The sequence below is a fragment of the Numenius arquata genome, chromosome 7 (genome assembly GCF_964106895.1).
Source record: "Numenius arquata chromosome 7, bNumArq3.hap1.1, whole genome shotgun sequence".
In the NCBI taxonomy this organism is placed as follows: Eukaryota; Metazoa; Chordata; class Aves; order Charadriiformes; family Scolopacidae; genus Numenius; species Numenius arquata.
Window position 1 is genome coordinate 14,219,021 of NC_133582.1, and position 20,956 is coordinate 14,239,976.

At 38.9% G+C, this 20,956-nt stretch overlaps 1 protein-coding gene across 1 annotated transcript in view; it reads left to right on the forward strand.

Annotated features, from left to right (window-relative positions):
- Positions 1 to 20,956, forward strand: part of CRYBG1 (crystallin beta-gamma domain containing 1) — a 97,630-nt gene that overhangs the window by 74,289 nt on the left and 2,385 nt on the right. The window contains exons 15-22 of the mRNA XM_074150677.1: positions 4,776 to 4,902; positions 5,089 to 5,121; positions 6,864 to 6,973; positions 7,244 to 7,373; positions 11,070 to 11,209; positions 14,308 to 14,431; positions 15,618 to 15,776; positions 18,618 to 18,780. Coding sequence (XP_074006778.1) covers positions 4,776 to 4,902; positions 5,089 to 5,121; positions 6,864 to 6,973; positions 7,244 to 7,373; positions 11,070 to 11,209; positions 14,308 to 14,431; positions 15,618 to 15,776; positions 18,618 to 18,780 — 986 coding nt within the window. The remainder of the gene's footprint in view (positions 1 to 4,775; positions 4,903 to 5,088; positions 5,122 to 6,863; positions 6,974 to 7,243; positions 7,374 to 11,069; positions 11,210 to 14,307; positions 14,432 to 15,617; positions 15,777 to 18,617; positions 18,781 to 20,956) is intronic.

The window sequence follows — 20,956 nt, forward strand, 5'->3', positions numbered from 1 at the left end:
TTAAGTGTTAAGTAACTGTTCAGGTAGACAATTTTTATATCTTTCCTTCCAAGAAATCAGTCATACAGTGATGAATAATCCATTGAGCAATTTCCTGAGCTGTTTAGACTGTAACGTACATGATGTCATAGTGAACTGTGACAGATTCAACAAAAGGTTGTCATAATATTTCGAAGTAACCTTCCTGGTATCATATTGAAAATACATCATTAAAAAAATGACAAAAATATAAGAAGCTCTGAACCTTTCATAATAATTTTTTAACTACAGGTTTCTGGGTTAGCAGTTATAGCAGTAACAGATAACAGATGATCTGTATTTCCCACATAATTAATTTGATTGCTCTGTAATTTAAAGGGTATATCAAAGAAAGCCTGACGCTGCAGAGCACAGATACTACTGAACAAGTTCTAAGCTAAACTGCATCTTTAAACTGTGTGCTGAAGACAGCCCAGCTCTGCATTTGGGGAGAGAATACTCCTTTTTGGGGTAATTGAGTGCTAGCTGCATGAAAATTTTCAGCTACTTGTGTTTCTGAAGAATGTTCCCAAGCAGTATTTTAACTTGTTTGCTAAATCTATTGTAAAGACATCTCAGAAGACATTTCCTAAGGTGATGAGGATTGACTTCTTTAAAATTGATACATGTTTTGTTCTTCAGCAGTCTTCAGAGACTGGACAAACATAAAATCCAGAGTATTTTATTCTTCTGCTGTTGGGGCTGGAGAAAGCAATCCAGGCTGCCTGAAAATAGGAGAGGCGTTTCTTGTTTTAAGTAGGGTTTGATCTTTACTTCCAAGTTGGCAGAATTCTAAGTGGCGGAAAATGGAAGTATTTACTAGCAACAGGTAACACCCTTTACAAGTTTAAGCAAGTACTAAATTCAACTGTTGTACAATTTTGATTTCCTCTCTGCTTAATAACTTCAAACTTGTATTTAATAGTGATCAAAACAACAGGAATTGCATTTGAAGTCTGCCTTTTCTTTATCCATAAACACATCAAACTTTTGCCAAAAATACTGAAAAAGCCCCTATCTTTGAGTTGATACTTTTTGAACTTAGTGGAAGAACTTCTCCAGATTTGTTTTTTTTTACGTAGGCGTTTCTTTTACTGTGGTCCTGTAATCAGCCTGGTTTTCCCCTAATTTTCAAGTAATTAGTCCACAGCCCAGATTTGGCTGCTTCTAGTGCACATATGGATAGTGAGATTAAGGAAATCATTAGGTGATGAGTAGTTCACATACAGGAGTCAGCATGTATTACATTTAATCTAGATGCACTCAGGAAGGAAACATGGGTGAGAACTAAAGAGACATGAGGTACAAGAACAAATCTCCCTTGGGAGCTGAAAAGGGCAAGAGCCCTTGGGTACCCCATGGGAGAACATTTCAAACGAATCTTCTGCTTCCCTCTGTCTCTGAACTGAGCTGAACTGAAATTTGAAAAAATCTTTCAAGGAGTCACAAAATTAAAAGTTTGCATGTCCCTGGGATACTAGGAATCACAAGTGTTGAAGGGGTATGGTAAAGAACCGGTTTCCTCTCTTTCCTATAAACAGAATTTTATTACCTCTGTTAATTATGCTGCAGTCTGCAAGTGACAGTTAACTCCCTAGTCCCTCCTGGTCTATCTGATTAGCGTGTATAGGCCAATTTAAACCCACTGACTCCATGTGGTACTTAAACTTTAAAGACTACGGATTCTATTTCAGGCCTGAAGGAGTGCTTCTGTGCCTGAAAACTTAGTTTTTACAGCTATGGTATTTAGTTTAATGAAGGTGTTGCTATTTCTTCTGTAGCTGAGAGAGAAGGTCCTTCCAGGATTTAGGTAATCTGTCCTGTCCTAAAATGAGTCTGACCAATACAAAAAGGGGGATTACCCCTCTCAGCTAATGTTAGAGCATACGTGATGAGAAATGGCCAATGTTTTGAAAGATAAAGTTAGATAAGATGAATTCTGGGCTAACCACGGGCAAAGCTGATTTTTGGCAAGTTATCTGTCTCTGGATTCTTTATTTGGCTGTTCTTCCAGACCCTGTTTGGAGCTGCGTTTCCTGGGTATCACATATAAAAGGCTTTGGGAAAAGATACCGTGCATGTATAAGTATCAACAATATATAATTGACACTTTTCTCTACGTCTGTGGTTCCAGGGACAGGGATGGTGCAGAGGAGTGAAGGTCTCCAGCACCACCCCGCCAGCAACCTGGGAGGAGGCTGTTGCTTAGCCTAAATGAGGCAATTTGTAGGGCTGGGGGTTACAAGAACTGTTGTGTCAGGAGAACTCGCTCCCTGTGGGGCAGGGTTGTTGTTGTCATGCTGCGGAGCAGTGCTTCAGTTTTTGTGGTGCCTGGCAGCTGGGATGCAACTCTCTTGCTTAGATACAGAGGCGATGACTTGCTCTCCAGGCCTTTCTGTTAGTCAGAAGTTGGATTAAGGCACTGCTGCTTCCTGGGGGATAGTCTTGAGGTCTGACAGGTTTAGCTGGTACTGAATTCAGCTGCCTGTCCTTGATGTTGTTATTACTGCTCTCAGCAGCTTGTATGGGTTTCTGAATGAAGTGGAAAAGCATAAGTATTTCACTAATAATCCCGGACTAGAAATTTTCTAACTGCATGGGCTGACTTGCACGGGAGAGTGGTATTTACTTACTTAAATCCCTTGATTTCAACATAAACATGTGCTTAAAGTGAGACACGCTGATTACTTCTGTGTTCAGGCTTCTTTTTAGATAGGCTGAAATGAAATAACTGCTATCGAGAGATTCTTAGGAGGCATCTGGCATATTTTATCATTCACTTAATATCAGAAACGCTTGTTTGTGTAGATGTTAATCAAGTTAAACTGTCAGGCACTGCAGCTGTATCCTGGCATTTGTGCACTGAAAAAAATCTAATGAACGTCTGCTGAAGAAATTGGTTAAGGAAACCTCACTCTCGCAGCTTTTGGTATATGTGGCGTACAGGTATAGACACACCTGAGACATTTGAACTGCCTGCTCAATTTATTGTACATACCAATGTCTCTTTGATGAATTACTATGAGGTGATTTTGAAATGTGCCTTGAAATATGGCTTAAGTAATTAGTGCATAACGAGTTAGAATAATTGATTATATCTGAGGCAAACCAAGAGATGTGAATAGTGATAAATGTGAATCACTATGTGAGTGTTTGCCATGGACAAATAATACAAATTTCATACTCTCAGCACGTACATGTTGATGTAGCTTTATTTCAGTTTGAAGTTATCCCACTTCTTATATTTGCAGAGACTCTGGCATTTTGTTCTTGGAATAAAACTACAGCTTAATAGAATCAAGTTGCTTGACACACGTAGGCCATTTTTTGGTGAATTTAGCTGGTGAGACTTAGCCTTCAATGCAAATTATAAGTTCCATATCATTTTACTGCTTTATGATGTGAAATTCTTTGTTACTGTTGAAACTCTATAAGAAAACTGCATTAAAAGTGGGTTTTGGCATAACCTAGCATACACTCGTTGGCTAAAATTAAAAGCTGGTTGACTATGAGTAGAAGATTATCTGGTAGAACCAGGAACCAGCAAGATGTCCTGATCCCTGCATAAATATAAAGAACGAAACTCAGCCGTTATTGTGGCCAGTTGTACTTTCAGCACTCAAAAAAGCCCCAAAATCCAACAAACAGAAAAAAAAGAAAAGGGTGAGTTTAAAAAAGAGCCAGAATATAACTATGGGGAAGTTTGGGAAGCCTAGCAGTGAAAGGCAACAGAAGTTATGCAGGTTATCACAAAACCAAATGTAGTGCCAATGTGGGAATGCTTTATCTGGGCTTTCAGTATGGAGCCAAGGTTAGAAGAACACCGTAATAGAAGGTTTATTGAATGTAGTAGACTATGCATAGCAAAGAGTAGCTGATAGCGGATACTTCAGACTAGAAATAAAGCACTGCAGGGGCAATTGAACATTGGAGAGAGAGATGTAGTGATTTGGTTGCTTTTATAATACTTCAAGTGTATATCTCAAAAGTCCTACATCTTTCAAAAAGGCATATTCTGACTGAGACAAAAGTTATGGTCTTGATGCAGAAATCTGAGTTTGTGGCCTGTGTCAGGCATGAGATCTGACTAAGTGGTCACATAATAATGGCTTTGAATTTAAATACTTCAATCTGCTCAAATTTATGATGGTTTTAATGCTTAACTTTCAAGGATGTTCTTCCTGCTGATGTCCATGATTCCTAGCAGGGAACAGCCTGCTCACATTAGCCTATATATCTGTTGTTGCAACTCAGCTTTCTGTTGGGGTGTGTGTTTGCTTAAACAGCACTGAACTGTAGGTCCAGGCAACATTAAAAATCAGTATTCCTATCTTTACTGCCAAGATGACTCTGCAAGTCAGTTTTATCCAAAAAGCTGTATTCTGATATCCGTCTCTCTTTCTAGAGAAGAACTTGATCTAGATAAAATGATAGAATTGTGAAACATCTCAAAATATTCTTACTGAAGACAGCTATTAGGATATCTAGCAGATGATGCATTTGAACTTGTGGTCTGCTTCAGTTAATTCACTCCAATTCATATCGACATAGTAGGGTGAATGGAAGTGAAATTTGCACATGTTTTGGAGGATCGGATACATGGGATTTTTTAGGGTTTTAATAGCATCACAGTTCAGCACTTGAGGGGAGAAATTTTTTATTTGTTATTACATTAAGACAGTAGTGAATATATACATCTGTATTTTGGAAAAGTAGTGACTTCTATCCATTGCCCTCTTCTTCTATTTCTCTCTCAGGTGGGTGGCTTATGAGAATCCTGAGTTTACAGGGGAGCAGTATATACTGGCTAAAGGGCTATATCCCAGCATTGAGGCATGGGGGGGAAAGAATTGCAAAATCTCTTCAGTTCAACCCATCATTATGGTAAGGAGTTCATTTTATACTTGTTTTGCAAGTTTTTCTGAAGTATTTGGAGCTATGCTTTTTCTGTCAAATTCAATTTATTTACATTCTCTAAGCAATAATTAATAGTAAAATTTTGTATGTTTCTTATTTTATCACTGTTTAAAATACTTTTTTCTTTTTTTTGTTCCCTCCAAATTTTTGCAGGATATTGTTGGAAGTGAAAGGGGTAAAGTCAAGGTAAGAGACTTCTCTAAGTGCCTGAAACCTATTGTGCACTGTCTGTAACATGTAGAAATAAAGAAATGGCTTTTAGTCTAGTGCAACACCCAGGTATTTGCACAGATGGTTGTCTAGTCAGACAAAGAGTGGGAACTGCAGGTGAAGGAAGGCTGCTTTCCAAACCTCTTAAGTAAGGCACATTAAGGCCTAAGGAAGGTAGGATTTAATACACTTTTTCAGGGCACAGGCAATGCTTTGGTTCAGCAGGTCAGCTGTTTCGGGGTATTAGTGGTTGTTCCGAGGAGCTGGAGCCCGCAGCCCTCTGTGCAGAGGTGCAGGTACCTGGAGTCTGCTGCTGAGGTGAGAGCTCTGCAAGTTAGATGTTGTTCATGGTATGGTTGTGACTTAATTCCTTTTGAACACAATTCTTTGGTTAACAGTTCTGCTAATGGTGGTTGCACTAGAAGGGAGTCTCATTCACTCACAAATACTGTTGAGTTGTGCTTAAAAGTTAATGCCATCTTTGTCAATAACTAAGAGAAGGAAATGGCAGGGAGAACTTGTCTGTTCAGTGAGTTAACATATTTCTACGTTGGACTGTCTCCTGCATGCAAGTACTAATACGTAGTTTTCACGATGAGACTAATGGGTGGCTTTTTTCATCCTTTCATAATTCTGAAACTTTTCATGTTTGTCCCTGTACAAAGTTAATTTTATTTTCATTTCAGTCAAAATGGTGAGCGTGTCATGGAACTAGAAACTAGAAAGAGAAGTCTTAGCTGTCTCGGTTTGCATTCTTGATTAGTAGCATGCCTCGCTGGAATCTCCTGCGTAGGGATAATGCATAAACTATGGGGAATAAAAATCTCAAGGCTGCTTATTTTCAGCTATGTGCATGAAAAATTATTTGTGTCTATATATTATGTGCCTATTAAGACCTTATCCTAAGGAAACAAAGAAGTAATGGCTCGTAGTCAACAGACTGCATCCCTCGTCAGCATGTTCCTCTTTGGAGAACGCTGTACATGCCCACACTCGTATCTCTGCTAAGAGTGAATAAAGCTGGTAGGCATGTGATAATGTGAATGACTTCTGTGTGATCAGGGTTAATTATCCTCTAACCAAATTAGCAGGTTTGCTGCTTAGAATTTTTTTTTTTTTCTTTTTAACAAGGACAAAAGACTCTTGGTGACGTACCCTCTTTTATCCTCTGAGCAGAGAGAGAACTGACATGACTGTAACTATAGGTGTAACAGGCACATAAAGCCCATCTGCCCTGGGAATACATACTGTGCCTGTTGGCGTGCTGAGTACTTTGCCAAGATTATACACCATTTATGTTCTGAGAGACAGTATTCATTTAGTGGGAAGAGTATGTATATTGGAGATTAAAAGATTAAATGGATTAATAATCTAAACCAAAACCATTTATGGGCCTTTAGTAAAGATGTGCCTATTCTGGCTATTCTGTGGGAATTTAGAATTCTTCTCCAGCAGATAGTCCAAGGAGCTAACTTTATTAATGTTGTTTTATTTTGTATGCTACTGAGTGATTTACAGCCAGAAGTAATTCTTGGTTGTGTTACCTTTCTATCTTGAAGAAGGATTGCAGCACTGAAGAGCTAACAAATAATATACGTAACTGAGGAAATCTGGGTGTTTGAACTATGTTTTAATCTATTATAGAAGCAATGGTACGGACATGTTACTGAAGGTTGAAGAATGAATTGCTTTTAAATATGTTTGTATTGCTTTTAAAGGTCCAGTTATTTTCAGAGCCTGAATTCAAGGGTAACTGCCAAATATTTGAAGAAAACACAAGATGTATTGATTCATTTGCTGTGAAGTCTTCAAAAATTTTAGATGGCAGGTAAGTTATATTGAATGAGTATTGCAAAATCACTAAAATGGTAGAAGTTTTTAAAAAAGCAACCAGCTTTCTAACAGCTGAAGTGATTTTGCGTATGGGGGCTTACAGAGAACAAGGCTTTGCAGTTTACACATCAATCTTTAGCTTCTCAGGACAAAACGTTGTAAATAGTGTCTCTGTCAGTAGCTCTCTCTAATGACTGAGAAACACTATCAACATACTACTTGAACCGAATTCTTAAGAGGCAATTTCTTCTCCTCCTTCCTGCAGCTGCATAGTGTATGACCAGGAAGAATTCTCCGGTAACCAGTATGTGCTAGAAGAAGGAATCTATCCTGATCTGACAGCAATGGGTTGTTCACCCCAAGCGGTTCTAAAATCTTTGCGGATTATAAATATTGTAAGTAAAGCTATTAGAAATAAAGTAACGTAAAGCTAAGTACACTGGTGACTTTGACCTCCCCATTTTTTGCAGCAGTTAATCTCTAGGGATGCACAGACAGCAGAGGAGTATTTTTATTTTTATTTTCTACACAGTAGCAGTTAAATGTCCCAGCTGCAGTCAGTTTTTTTGACCTCTGTACTGTTTTTGCAAAGGAGGGGATGTCACAGAAGCAGCTGCCTGGCATCGCTGTTCTTAATAACAGCGATTATAATAAGGCCTTCTGTAAAAGGAGTCAAGGATGTGTCAGATGGACTCTTTATTTCCCAGTAGGAGAGACCACTTAGAGTGGGTTGAGAAATGTCAGTAGGACAGTGTGAAGAAATATCTGTACTGAAGACCTTGTTTTTTATGCATATTAAAAAAGAAGACTTAACTATGCAACTTTGCATGAAGTACATGTAATTATAAACCACTATTGCTATCATCAAGGAAATGCAATTTGAGTTAATCATGAAATAATGCACCCTTCTAGATAAAGTAAAGCAACACCCAATGCCATTTGGCGAAATCAGACAGTGTGGTTGTTCTGTGTGGTGGATACACACTAAACAATATTTACATATTTTGTAACTCATCAGTGGCGAGGAACAAGTTTGCTCAAGCCTCTAACCGATCATTATGATGGATCACTTACGGAATCTGCAAGTATCTTTTAAGATCAAAGTAATTACTAGCAAAATGTGATCACGAATCCAGGAACTTAAGGCAATATGAAGAGATGGTACTCATTTTAAAAAAGGAGTACACTGTTGACTCTCTTCTTTGAATTTGGCAACTTTATTGCCAAATTACAAATTTGCAAATTACAATTGCCATTGTAATTTTGGTAGCCAGTCAGTGATGTAGCAGTTGATGAAGGAGAACTGAAATGTGTCATCTTCTTTCATGTCTCTGGAGCATTTGGATGTACAGTGTAAACAAACATCTGCAGCAAGTGTGTCTGCCTTCTGAACTCTTTGGCTGTCCAGTAGACCAATGCCATTAATAGAAGTGTTTCTAGCCAAGCTTGGTTGTGATCACCATGAATTAAAACAGGCTCTTTTGCACCTGTCAGTATTGAGTTCTTGGGTTTAAAATGCTTTTTTTCAAGCTGGAAGGATCAGCTTACTTTTGGAAGATGTATTGTGACAAACTGCTGTGTTAAAACAGCCAATGCCAGTTCTATGCCTCTTTTTTAAGTTCTTGTAACTCCTGAAACTTTTTCTAGCCCTACAATTTATCACACTTCAGACAGCAGCACGGAGCTGCGTCTGTCTGCAAGCCATGTGCTGCTGCTTCCTTCTTCAGGGGCTTCCTAGCTGTAGAGAAGAGGAAAATGGGTTGCTTTGCTCCGCAGTTTATTAGTAAACCAGAATACAGAGAGAATAAGAAGTTAGGTGGAAGTGATCATATTATACTGTGTATTTTTCATAACTTTATAAAAGCTTGAACCTTATTATTCTAAATACTGGTTTCACCTCTCAGATTTATTTTGGGACTTTTTTTTTTGGCAGTGCCAATCTTAATTCCTCCCCACCATCTGCTGTTCCCATAACTTTCCTCGTGATTTTTCTGTGACATTTCTGTACAAGAAGCACCTTTGCTATTTTAATATGTCATGTTACTACACTTAGTTTAACTCCCCTTTGCAGGGATCCATTTCTAAGGAACCATAAAAAAAGGAAATGAAAGGGTTACTCGATAAACTTGGAAGTAAAAGTTAAAAGGGCTTTTATTCATAAGCTCAAGGTTTTTGGTTTTTTTATACCTCTGTATCTTTGCTTGATTGTGCTTGCTTTGCATGCACCACTTGGTTGTGCTGCGGATAAGAAATAGCATTTTTCCTTCTTGAATTTGCTACATGTTCTTTGTCCTGAACATACTGTAAAAATAACTGTGAATGTGGTTTACGCTGAAAATGCTTCTTTTTAATGGGCAACTCTGAGAAGTAACTGAACGTAGATACACAGGAGCACCAGCTTCATACAGTGGACTATATGGGAAGTACTGAAAGAAAACTGGTGAGATGACCTTGCGCTTCACTCTGTGGGGAATGTTTTCTAGAACAGTTGGGCTGCTGGATCTAAAAAATGCCCAGAGTGGAAGGTGTGGCTGAAAATTGGAGGATTTCCTTTTCTGTCGGTGTGTTTTCTTTGTAAGTAGGTTATTTCTGAAGCGTTGTATATGGCTCGAGGTGGTAAAAGGGCTGAGGGGTCTGAGGCACCGCGCATCCTCATGGTGTGACTGTTCCTGTTGAGCTCTTTAGCCCTGATGCTACATGACAGTCTGACTGGTGTTAATCTTTCGTGGTGGGGATGAGCGTACTCTGATTTTGGAGTAAGCTGGGAGACCTCTCCTGGCATTTTCCACAGCGTGGGTGCCATCAGGAGGCCCGGCTCAGCTGCTGTGCTATAACCTGGACTGCTGTGGGGATAATGGTGATGCTCATGCAACGTTGTCATCTGGGGCCTTTAAACATCTAAAGGGAGATTAAAGAGGAATTTTAAGTACTGTCTAGAAATCAGTAGACATGAGGTCTTGCTGAACAAAGTCATGTGGAAGCACGGATATTTGCTGCCATGCCTGTACGGAGCCACCCTCTGCCCTGGAGGGCCTGTTTCCACGCCTGAGGCCAGATGTGGGTCTGTCGAGACTTGGCGTCATGTCGGGCGTTCCCCATCCAGTTGTGTGTCTCGATCATGCCAAACACATGATAGCAGGAAGGAGCTCTTCTGGCTGTGGCGTTGGCTTTATTCAGTCGTTGCTGGAAGACTTGTGAGAAAGGGAGTGGTGGGGTCACTTCTATCTATGAGCATAAACTAACACCAGGACGCTCCGGCTTAATTGACTTTACCCTGAGGGTTTTCAAACCCTTACCTCCCAGCTTCCAGGGTAAGGCCTTAATTGTGAGAGGTTATTTCTAGTCCTTTACAGACACCTTGCCACCTATGAGGGAAAAAAAAAAAATTGAGTCCAAGGTTCATTATCTAGAAGGCATTTAAAATGGATTCAGTGATGCAGGGAGCTTCATGGGGGCATGAAGTGTTTTGACAGAGGAAGAAGAATCATCTCCCCACAGCAGTTTGGAGGATTCAGATGTTACAATTTTTGCTTGAGTGGTGAACTTCACCTCAGAAGAACAAATCTTGAAGCTTTTGTCTGGTCAGGGATTGATGTTGCCGTAACCTACTATAAGAATTAAAAATGAGAGCAGTAAGTGATAAGCAGTGAGACAAAGCTGTAATCATTTGAAGCTGTAGAAATCAATATTATCTTACTGTGTGTGCAGGTCGGAAGGTGAAAATTCCTACAATGAGTGGGGTCTAGTGCCAATGGAAGAGGGATATGGCATTAATTAAAATGTATTTAAAAACATACTTAAGATAGTACACAAGAATCAACCACAGAGACGTTTGTGTGTGCCTTAAGATAAGGAAGTTTTATGTGCCATGCAGGAAGATCCCTTGTGTTTTGTATAAGAGCTTTTTATTACTTTTTTTTTTTAATTTCTTTTAAGTAACCTACTGCAGAGCAAAAACATTATCTGGGGTCTTTGATCTTAAACAATCAAGAAGAAACCTCTGAAATAAAAGGTCTGTGTGGAGTAATGATGTTCACAGTTACCATCTGGAGTTCTAACATCCTATAAAAGTGCTCATCTTCCTTTTGCAGGAGCTGTCTGAGCCGTGCATAGCTCTTTTTGAAAAGGTGGGTTTCCAAGGAAAGAAAATCGAATTCAGTACAGAAATCTTAAATCTCCAGTTCCTGGGATACAATCCTCGAATAGCTTCAGTTCAAGTCCTTGGCGGCGTGTAAGTTTAAAATCACTTTTTGATTCTTTAGAATGATGTACTTGTTCAACAAAAAAAATATAGATGTTAGAAACCAAGGAGTTTAAAATTAGAGTATCATAATCTGTGCAGTGCATTAATGCAGTTTCTTCTTACAGAACCTTTTCACATTCTCTTTCAACAGCATTTTATCACTGACTGATGCCCTGTGCTAGAAGTTGAAATAAATTTAAATAAAGCTCAAAAGGAAATTACTGTCTTCTATCATGCCATATTATAAAAGCCAGCTTGTGTAGCACCCTTAAAACCGACTTCTGTGCCCTTGGTTTAGGTCTCAAACATAAAAAAAAAAAATAAATCATTCGGTTTGTGATCTGTGTCGTGTGTCATAAGTTCAAAATGTTTTAACAAGTCTTCACCTTCATCCTTTTACCTGATATTGTGGACACGGTGGTATAAGATCATGATCTGGCCCCTTTTGGCATTAGTAATAATCCCTTTTACTTCAGGAACTGGGTTGTAAATCTAGCAGTTAAATTTGTTAGCTATTTTTAACCGGCTGTGTTCTCTAAATTTACTTTGGAAGATCTTGTAAAAAATAGTCTGTGATGAAGTTTAAAAACTGCCTGAAAGCATTTTGAAAACTACTGTGCTGGCTTCTTCCAGTGTTCCAGCGGATCTGTTATATTTCTCTTTTTCTGTTTTTCCTGTTGTTAGCCTCTGCCTCCAAGATACTTGTTCCCAAGTGTATGTTCAGGGTTCTTGTAACTTGAAAAACGTGACTGTCGTGGTTTTGACCAGATTGACCAATCAGAATGACAGATGGCCCCTCCCTCCCCCCTCTAAGGAAAAGAGAGGAGAGGAAGAGATAAGAGATTTATGAGTTTAGAAAAAACTAAACTACTTTAATGAAAATATTATTAAGTAATGAAATAATAAATAATAAGAAGAAAAGAAAAAAAAAAAGAAAAAAGTATACAGTATATACAAAACCGTATCAAGCTCCCAGGATGATGATCACCACCAGGATGACGATAACCAGCAGACACAGGGGAAAGTCCCAGGTTGGACTTGGTGATGAACAGGAGCCGGATTCTGGATCCGGAGTCAGGAATGCTCGGATCAGGATCAAAGGCAGACGAACAGACAGGGTCCTCCTCAGACTTTGGCCATTGAAGGAAGAGAGTTGACCCTTTGATCCCTCAGCTTTTATACTGAGCATGATGCAGATGGGATGGAATACCCTGTTGGTCAGTTTTGGGTCACCTGTCCTGTCCCTTCCTCCTTACAGGTGTGACCCCTCTACGCTTTTCTGCTTCTGACCCTCCAATGGGGCAAATAACAAATTTACCTGACCTTGGTTGTTATAGCAATAGGTATAAGCAAGGGCCTCTCTGCATCCCATTCCTTGGTATAATCAGGTTTTATCACTATGAGAGCGAGCAGTTTCTGAACAATATGCTGTTAATTTCAGAGTTTAGTTAGTTAGAAGAGGCCCAGCCAAAAAATTAAAATTACTGAACAGAAAATTAGTCCTGTTTTACCTCAAGCCAGGGCAGTGACTTATTTTTTTAACGATAGATCCATGTCACTGTTGCTTTGCATTTAAATGTGTGCTTTTGAAGAGGTAAATGTCCAAGGTGAGTGCTAGAGAGATGCTGTTGGATAGCTTAAGACTGCCCTCAAGTGGACAGCTAATACCAGATCTGTAGAGCAAACCATTTTCCCTACCTGGATAAGCTGGTCAAAGGGTTTCCTTAGCACACTGAGCTGAAGATTGAAAACGTAAAGGTCAGAAGAAAAGGTATATGCTCCATATTCTTAAGTCTTCTGAGATTTCAGTATCTTTCACCATAGCCACAATATAGTTGATTCTCACTTTCCATAACATGAAATAACATGAAGACAAACATCAAGTTACTACTTTGCCAAAAACATGGTTACCACGATTCCAGGTAATGGAGTCGTGAACTGTGCATGTTTCCTGTCCGATGAATATATATGTTTTTTCTAGTTCATCACTGGAAATGTATAGAGCATGATATGAAAATTCTGATTTCATTTTAGCAGTGTCAGCTGCTGAAATGTGTCAAAATACAGGTTTCAGAGTGTCCTTGCCCCTAGTGCCTCCCTATTGAAGGGGTTTTCCTGTTCTCTTCCTTTGCTAAGAGACATCTGTTTATAATTCTCTTAATTTCATATCTGGGCATAGATGTGTATTACGCTGTGAAAAGCACCAAAATTAAGGTGAGTGTGCTTTTTTTTGGGATATAGATGTCTGCTGACAAATCGGTCAGAGGAAAGGAGGTAAGAGGGGAAAATGTGCATATTGAGTGTTCGTATACTCAAAAACCTATGGCTGTTGGACAGTCCCAGCAAATCAGTGTGAAAAAACTCAACAAATTTCACTCTGTTGCAGCCTATTTCAAAGTCTAGTAATTTACTGCCTGTGCCAATAGCAGAGAAGCAGAAGTCATGTTCTGACAGGTTGCTCTCAATGTGATTGTAAGCGTGGTTGGGTGTGTGTTAGGGTATGCTAAACAATATTTTTTTCTATACGCTTTTTTTCCCTTCTCTCTCTCTGTTTTTTTTCTTTTAACCTCTATCAAAATACCCTAGAGAACTTCACCCTGTTGCAGTTCCAGTATTTGGTTGTTGTAATCTGCATCATTAGTAGTTCTTTCCCATGTGGGTCAGGCCTGTCCAAATTAAGATACACAGAACTACTGGTTCTACACATGCAGCAATCTGTCACATACAACATATGTAGCATATACATATGGGCTCCTTGAGGAGTCACAGTACCTCCTGAAAACAGATGATATTTAAAAGTTGGGTTCTCCCTTTAAGGCAAGAAAGTGCTTTGTTTCATTCAGCTTGTAATTTTTAAATAACAGGCCTTTAAAATGTGAACTCCAGTGTACTCATCTTAATGCTGTTGATCTAAATCTGGACGTGATTTTATTATTTTTTTAAAGACCTGTCATTGACAGAAGGTCATTGACTTTCCAAAGCTAAACACTGCTACTTTGTGGGACAAATTTCTATTAAATGCACTTATTGATTCAAAAGCAGGATTTGGCAGTAAAAGCATTCTGTCTTTTTTTTTTTCCTCATAGATGGATAATTTACGAGCATAGTAATTACAGGGGGCGTCAGATGTTGTTATCACCAAATGAAATTCCAGATTGGTATAAAACAAGTGGCTATTGTCAGATAGGTTCTCTGAGACCTTTACTGCAGGTGAGTAGGCTCTGACATGAGATTGTCAAGTACTAATTTATATTTTGTAATGGGGTGGGGGAATACTATATAGTCCAAAGCAATGTTACAGTCTTGATGCATGTCACAAGCTTCAGTAATGGCAATTGTGCAAAGAAATTGCTCTAGAGTTTTGTTTGTAATAAAAGCTATTTGATTATGCTACATGGCTTTGCAGTCCTACTGCTTAAACTGTTCATTAAGCATACTTTAAACCAAAGTAGAGAAGACAGCATATAAGGCTAAATTATTTTAACAAATAATGGCTATAACTACTATATATAAATTATTTTAAGTTATTTTACAATTAGCACCCAAACTGGTCACTGGTGTAATGTCTGTACTATATGCATTATTTTTGGAAGGAGAAAGTTGGTCAACAAAATGGGATACTTCAATTAATAGTGATTTTGTGTTGATTTAGGGGGGGAAGGTCCTTCCCTGCTTATTGCATAGCAGAATAATTTGCACAGCTAATGCAAAACTGATTCTCGTGGTGTCCTTTTCATTTTGTTCTCTAAATAAGGACCATGTGATTTGGTCCAATGTTGTAGCAGTCCTGTGAGCTTTAACATTTGAGGTTCTTGCTGAGCCATATTTTATTGAGGAAACAAGTTTTTGTAGTTCACAGATTACTTGTACCTGTAACCAAATGCATTTGCTCGCTGAAGTAGCGTTGTCTTTGTATAGCCTTAAGCAGAGTTAGGGCAGTCAAAATGCATTATTCCTGGCTGAGAGCTTGTCTAAACAGAAATGTAATGTGCAACAAGCAGCAGCATGAATGTGCAGGGTAATACTTGCTGCCAGTGAAATAAGCAGCGCTGCACAAGTGCACCCTTAACGAAAGCGTAGGGTATCTATACAAGAAGTTAGCAGAGAGAAGTTAGTGCTGCTCTGAATTAAAAATTCTTAGCTTTTCACTGTGTGCTGATCTCAGTCCCTAGGAAAGCCTAAAATTCTCCACGCAGAATGGTGAGTTCTCAAAGCTTGGCTTGTCCTGGTCATTTACGGATTTTGGAGTTAAATTCTAGAGGAGAAAAGTTAAGCTTTCTTTCAGAAAGAGGGAGGCAGGGGGTGCAACACTGAACAGTAATTGCTCTGAAGTTAACCAGAGCAGGATGTATCCTGCGCTGAGACTGTGGTTAAAGAGCTGTGTTGTTTTCCGCAGAAACGTGTGTACTTCAGGCTTCGAAACAAGGAAACGGGAAAATTCATGTCAGCTGATGGAAACTTAGACAATCTGAATCTTCTCAGAATACAGGTTGCAGAAGATACAGACTCAGATGATCAAATCTGGGTTTATCAGGAGGGATTCATAAAGTGCCGGGTGAGGTTCAAGTTCAATGTCAATTTTCTCTTTTCTTCTCTAGTAGTAGGGCTTTCTGAATGTAATTCCTACTGTATTATCTTAATTTATTTTATAGGCTTATTCCATTTCAGCTGTAATATGATATTTTTGTAGGGGTTGGGTTTTGGGTGGGGTTTTTTTTTGGTTGTTGGGGTTTTTTTTATTGAACTCTGGCTTTTTCAGGTTATATAAACTAGTTGTATGATACCTTTTTTGATGTAATTGAAATTTTGAGATATTTTAGTTACGATTTACTTTTCCCCTAAAGAATATTAGCCTCATAAGTACAATCAACGTGAGAAGATCATTGTCCGCTCCTCGTGAGCTCCTTCCACTTTCAAACCCTCTTTCTCCAGAGTGAAAATATCACAAGAGTCAATGCAGGGGAGACTTTTAAAATGCAGACTCTTCCTGATAATATTTTGAACTATGCATACCTTGTGATAGATCGATTAGTGTAATGTAGGTTATATCCTCTTCTGCATTCAAGCAAGCTTAAAGATAAAATTCTACTCCCTGGGGGGTGGGGGTGTTTTGTGTTTTTTTGTTTTTGTTTGTTTTTCCTGGTTATCCCTGTATTTGTCGAATTCATCCCTTTTCCATTCCTCTGTGCAAGTTTCCAAATGAAGTCCTACTTTTCTCACAGCCCATAAAACTAATCATGTGTGAATTGTCATTGGGGTGAGCAGAGGTATGCGCAGTTCATAATGGTTAAGCATGAACAGTCTTAGGTAGGGATGCCGGCCAAAGAAAATTAAGTTAGTTTAATACTGTTAAACAGCTTGCCTGCAAAGAATCATGTGAACTTTTTCTATAGGATTGTATAACTTCAAAGGAGCCATTTATAACTATGTCATCTATGCTGGAGGGAAGAATCTTACTGTTAATAAGCTAAGGCATTGTTTGGACATGTTTACAGGACACATGCAGTAGTAAAAGAGATTTAGGCAGACAGCAAAATGGTGCAAAGTAAGCTAAAAGCTTTAATATTGTGTACAAAAGACTTCTGTCTTGCTAGTGCCTCTCAAACATTTAACTGAAAGTATTCATATCGCGACAGTGTGGTATTACCTGGCTTTGGATAAATGCTCTTGGTTTTTGTCCCCGTCTCTGTATCCCGGAGTTTAAGCAGTTTTCTGTGCACAGAAGATAACGCGGCTCGTGCTGTACAGCGATCAGCAGCTTAGCGCAGAGTGCAAGCTGGCAACATTGATCCTGAGTGACTGAGCTCTTGCAGAGCTCTGCCATCTTTCTGTTGAATGGCAGTCAATGTATTTTGCACCAAAAAATTTGTCACCACATTTTGAAAAGAAAATTAAGAGGGTGGGTGGCTGGTTACGTGCACGTAGGCAGAGACAGGTCATTGGAAGGACTTGTGCCTTTCCTCCTGTAAGCTTAGGTCATCTCACTGAGTCACGGTGCCTTCAGCTGTGCCTGAGGCTTTCAAGGAAGGGCTGTTTTAGGTAGGTGGGATAACCAGTAAGCAGGTTATGAAAGCGTTCTGCTCATTTTGTCAGAAACAGATATGAATAGCAGATATGAATTCAGGTCTCCTCACTCTTCACGAGCTTCTTGGAGATGGGTGAAGTGGTGGCCTACATGCAGATGAGAATTTCAGAACTGCAGAACTAAATCAACTTACTTCAATTCTAGGTTATCATAGTAAGAAGTACTGGTTTTTCAAAACTGTGTATTTAATAATTTAGGGCCATATCAACAATGGCAGATGGGTGTTTGTTTAATCTGCCACTGAAGTCCAGGCAGAAGTTACAAAGTGACTTATGGTGATCTATTGAAAACCACTGTTCACATAGAATAATTAACTGTAATGTACTAATACAGCCTTAATATTATTTTCAAGGAAGCTTGATTTTTTGCCAGTTCTTTTTTTAAGCATAAAGACATTTGTAGAGTTTTGAAATCAAGTAATACAAATGACCAGGAAAAGAATATAGAACAAAGAAGAAAATATTTCAGTGAAATTCAGTGAAATATTATTGTGATACATTGTGAAATTCATACACTTCATACTGTGCAGTTATATCCTTTTTTCTCAAAAGGTTATTGCAGAAGTAGAAACAACTAAAGAACAAAAAAAGGATGAGCAGATGAGATGGAGGGTTTCTATGCAAGAAAGAGAGAATATAGCTAGGACTTTTTTTAGCCTGCAAAGGGGGCAGTTTGAGGGATTATATGTTTGAAGTTTCTGCAAATATAGGGAGGAGAAGGGGGCGTGAGGAGAACATCAAATAAAACTATCAAGCTGTTATTTAATTTTGTTTTCTTTTTAAAAGTAGTAAAGATTTGGAACTGCTTGCCACAGAAGGGTTATAATACAGAAGGGTGTTCATGTAAAAGGGTTACATTGATCTCAGTGGAAGGTGGCTAACAAACTCACATATGGGACAGAAACCATCCAGATATTGAAGGTACCAGCTCTGCATGGAAAATTCTGTGGGCTGGAAATTGCCATAGACTGGGAGAGTTTACCAGGAACATACTGCATACAAGAGCAGAGTGAATGTAATCTCCCATAGCATCTGTTCTTGGTCACTGCTGGAGGCAGGTGCTAATTGCACCTTTTGATCTGATACAGCATGGTTATTTTAATGTTCTTGTGTAGTGGAGAGTGTCAGCAGAAGCAGGAACAAAAGAAAAATAAGTAGTCTTGAGTTTGGGGCAAAAAAAATACATTCCTTAGGGAAAGTAGTTCCTAGATTCTGTTTGCACCTGCTGACATATCTCCTATCTGATAAAAAACCCGTGGGTGCTAGAAGTAAGGCCTTTTGAATAATTGCTGTTGCCTTTCTGATGACACAGATGGCAGAGGATTGCTGCTTGACAATTGTTGGAAATCTTATAACTCCTGGCTCTAAACTCGGTCTGTCATTTGAGCGGAATGAAGACAAACAATATTGGCATATTAGTCCTGATGGCAGGATTTATAGCAAGATGAAACCCAACCTGGTTTTAGATATCAAAGGTAAGCAAATGTGTTATCTCATTACATTGTGTCTTAATTACATGGTATTTACAGTGGGATAGGCACTAAACGTGCCTATAAATTAAGGATGGTGTTATAGTTACTTTAATCTAGAATCAAAAAAGACCCGATTAGCTAGTCTGACCTCCTGAATTATACAGGCCCTAGGACTTCATTTCATTTTTCCTACATAGAGTTAGTAACTCACAGTACTTGCTTATCTTGTATTCCCAGTGTCCACTCACTCCAGATATCCTCAGTTAATTTTAGGTGGCACTGGGTGATGTGAATATAATTATTTAAAAATGCTGAAGCAAGAAAAACCTAGCTTCTCATTAACTTTAATTTGTATAGAGCAAATTTTCTTATATAGTAGTTGTAGATGCAATAGCCAAAGGATATTGGGAAAGCTGTACACTACACTGGTGTGATTGGATATAGAAAGTTTTTTTTCATTTGTTTATTAATGGCTATACCTTTATTGCAAACATAAGACTCTGCCATAGCAGCCTAAGGTCTGGGCACACTTGATGTGTGTTTTACAGTCGCTTTTGTCACAGCAGTTTGGTTCATGTAGATACTGTTTCTAAACTTTGGTTTTATAGTTCATAGAAGGTCTGGAAAGCAACAAATGGAATGGTTAGCAGAATTAGCATAATCAGATGTTCTTAGGTAACTGCATTTTTGGGGGAGGGAGTAATAATTTTTTATAGCTGCTAATCTTTTTAGCTGTTTTAAAACTAATTTTGCATTGATGCTGTGATGTTAATTACAGCAATTACAAAAAAAAAAAAAATCAACCCCCAAAAACAAACCAAGGAACAGAGTCAACAGTCAGGACTATCAGAACTGTGAGAAATGCGTTATCTAATGTCTGACCATAATACAACACTGGCACAAATAGTCACAAATTCTCTTTATTGCCATAAAAAGCTAGTGATGATTAATTATAAACTTATCAAAAGGACTCCGGTTCAAGGAGGGTCTTTAGTCACAGTGACTCTGCGTACCTTTTTCTAAAGTCAGTTCCGAGTTGCACCAAACGAGCAGAAATACTGTTATGCTGCCTTGTCTTCAGTTAATCGCGTTAAAAGCAATTCTGTATTCTGCGTTTATAACTGAAGAACAAACCGTGAATAGATCTGGTGATGAAAGTATAGATGCACACTTAGTTTAAAAAAAAAAAAGTAAATGTGTACAGAAAATATGAAAGAGTAGATACATTTAGCTTTTATTTGAGAAAGCCTAGTAGGAACATTACCTGTTTCTGCCAATTCTGCTGATCCATTCTTGACCGCAAATCGAGCATTAATGAATTCTTCAGCAAATTAATGCAGTTGTTCAACTGCGCAGTTACTCAATGCCACCTTGTGGATATAGTGGCACAGCACAAAGCCTTGTGCAGAGCACCGCTCTAGCAAAGGAAATAGTCTTCTGTTCCACTGGAAAAAAAAAATCCTATCTTTTACCATTATAACATCTTTACATTGTCAGACACCATTTACAACATATTTTTTTCACTCGCAGTGATAACTGAGCTATGTAGTTATGTAATTAATGTTATTTTTTTGTAGCTGCTGGTTAGTGGTTTGGTTTTTTTTTCCCCCCTGTGGGAGTATTTGATCTGATATTCCCTTCTTTTTCCCCTCTTTCTGAAGAACTTTGCAAGTATTTCTGCTGTGTATCTCTACTGCTTTTCAGTAATTGCCCGATGATGGCCAGGGGAGAAATCACGTTGGTGTTAACCTTCTCAGAGACCTTTCTGATTTGGGACAGTGCCACCAGCAATTGTCCCCCCAAAACTCCTGAAGCGGAGATCACCTAAGGTGCTTGAGATGGCATTTTCTTAGTACAAGAGCTGCTCTTAATTATGCCTGCCCATACAGGACTCCAGATGCCAGGCATGTTTCTTTGAGACCTGCTAGAATCCGTATCGGTTACACCCATCATAAGCTTTCAGCTGCCAGCCTTGTCTTTTGCTCGCTCTGGGAGGGTGAGGCTACAGAGCTGCGGAAGGGAAGACGGTGTCCATAAGAGTGTCCTGGTGCTCCGTATAAACAGTTGGCTCAGGTGGCTGCTTCCAGTGGGAATAATGCCTGCTACTGCAGGTGTGTTGTACTACGTGAGATGCACGTGTCCGACACCCCTGCAGCAGGTACTAGATGGGAGAAGAAAA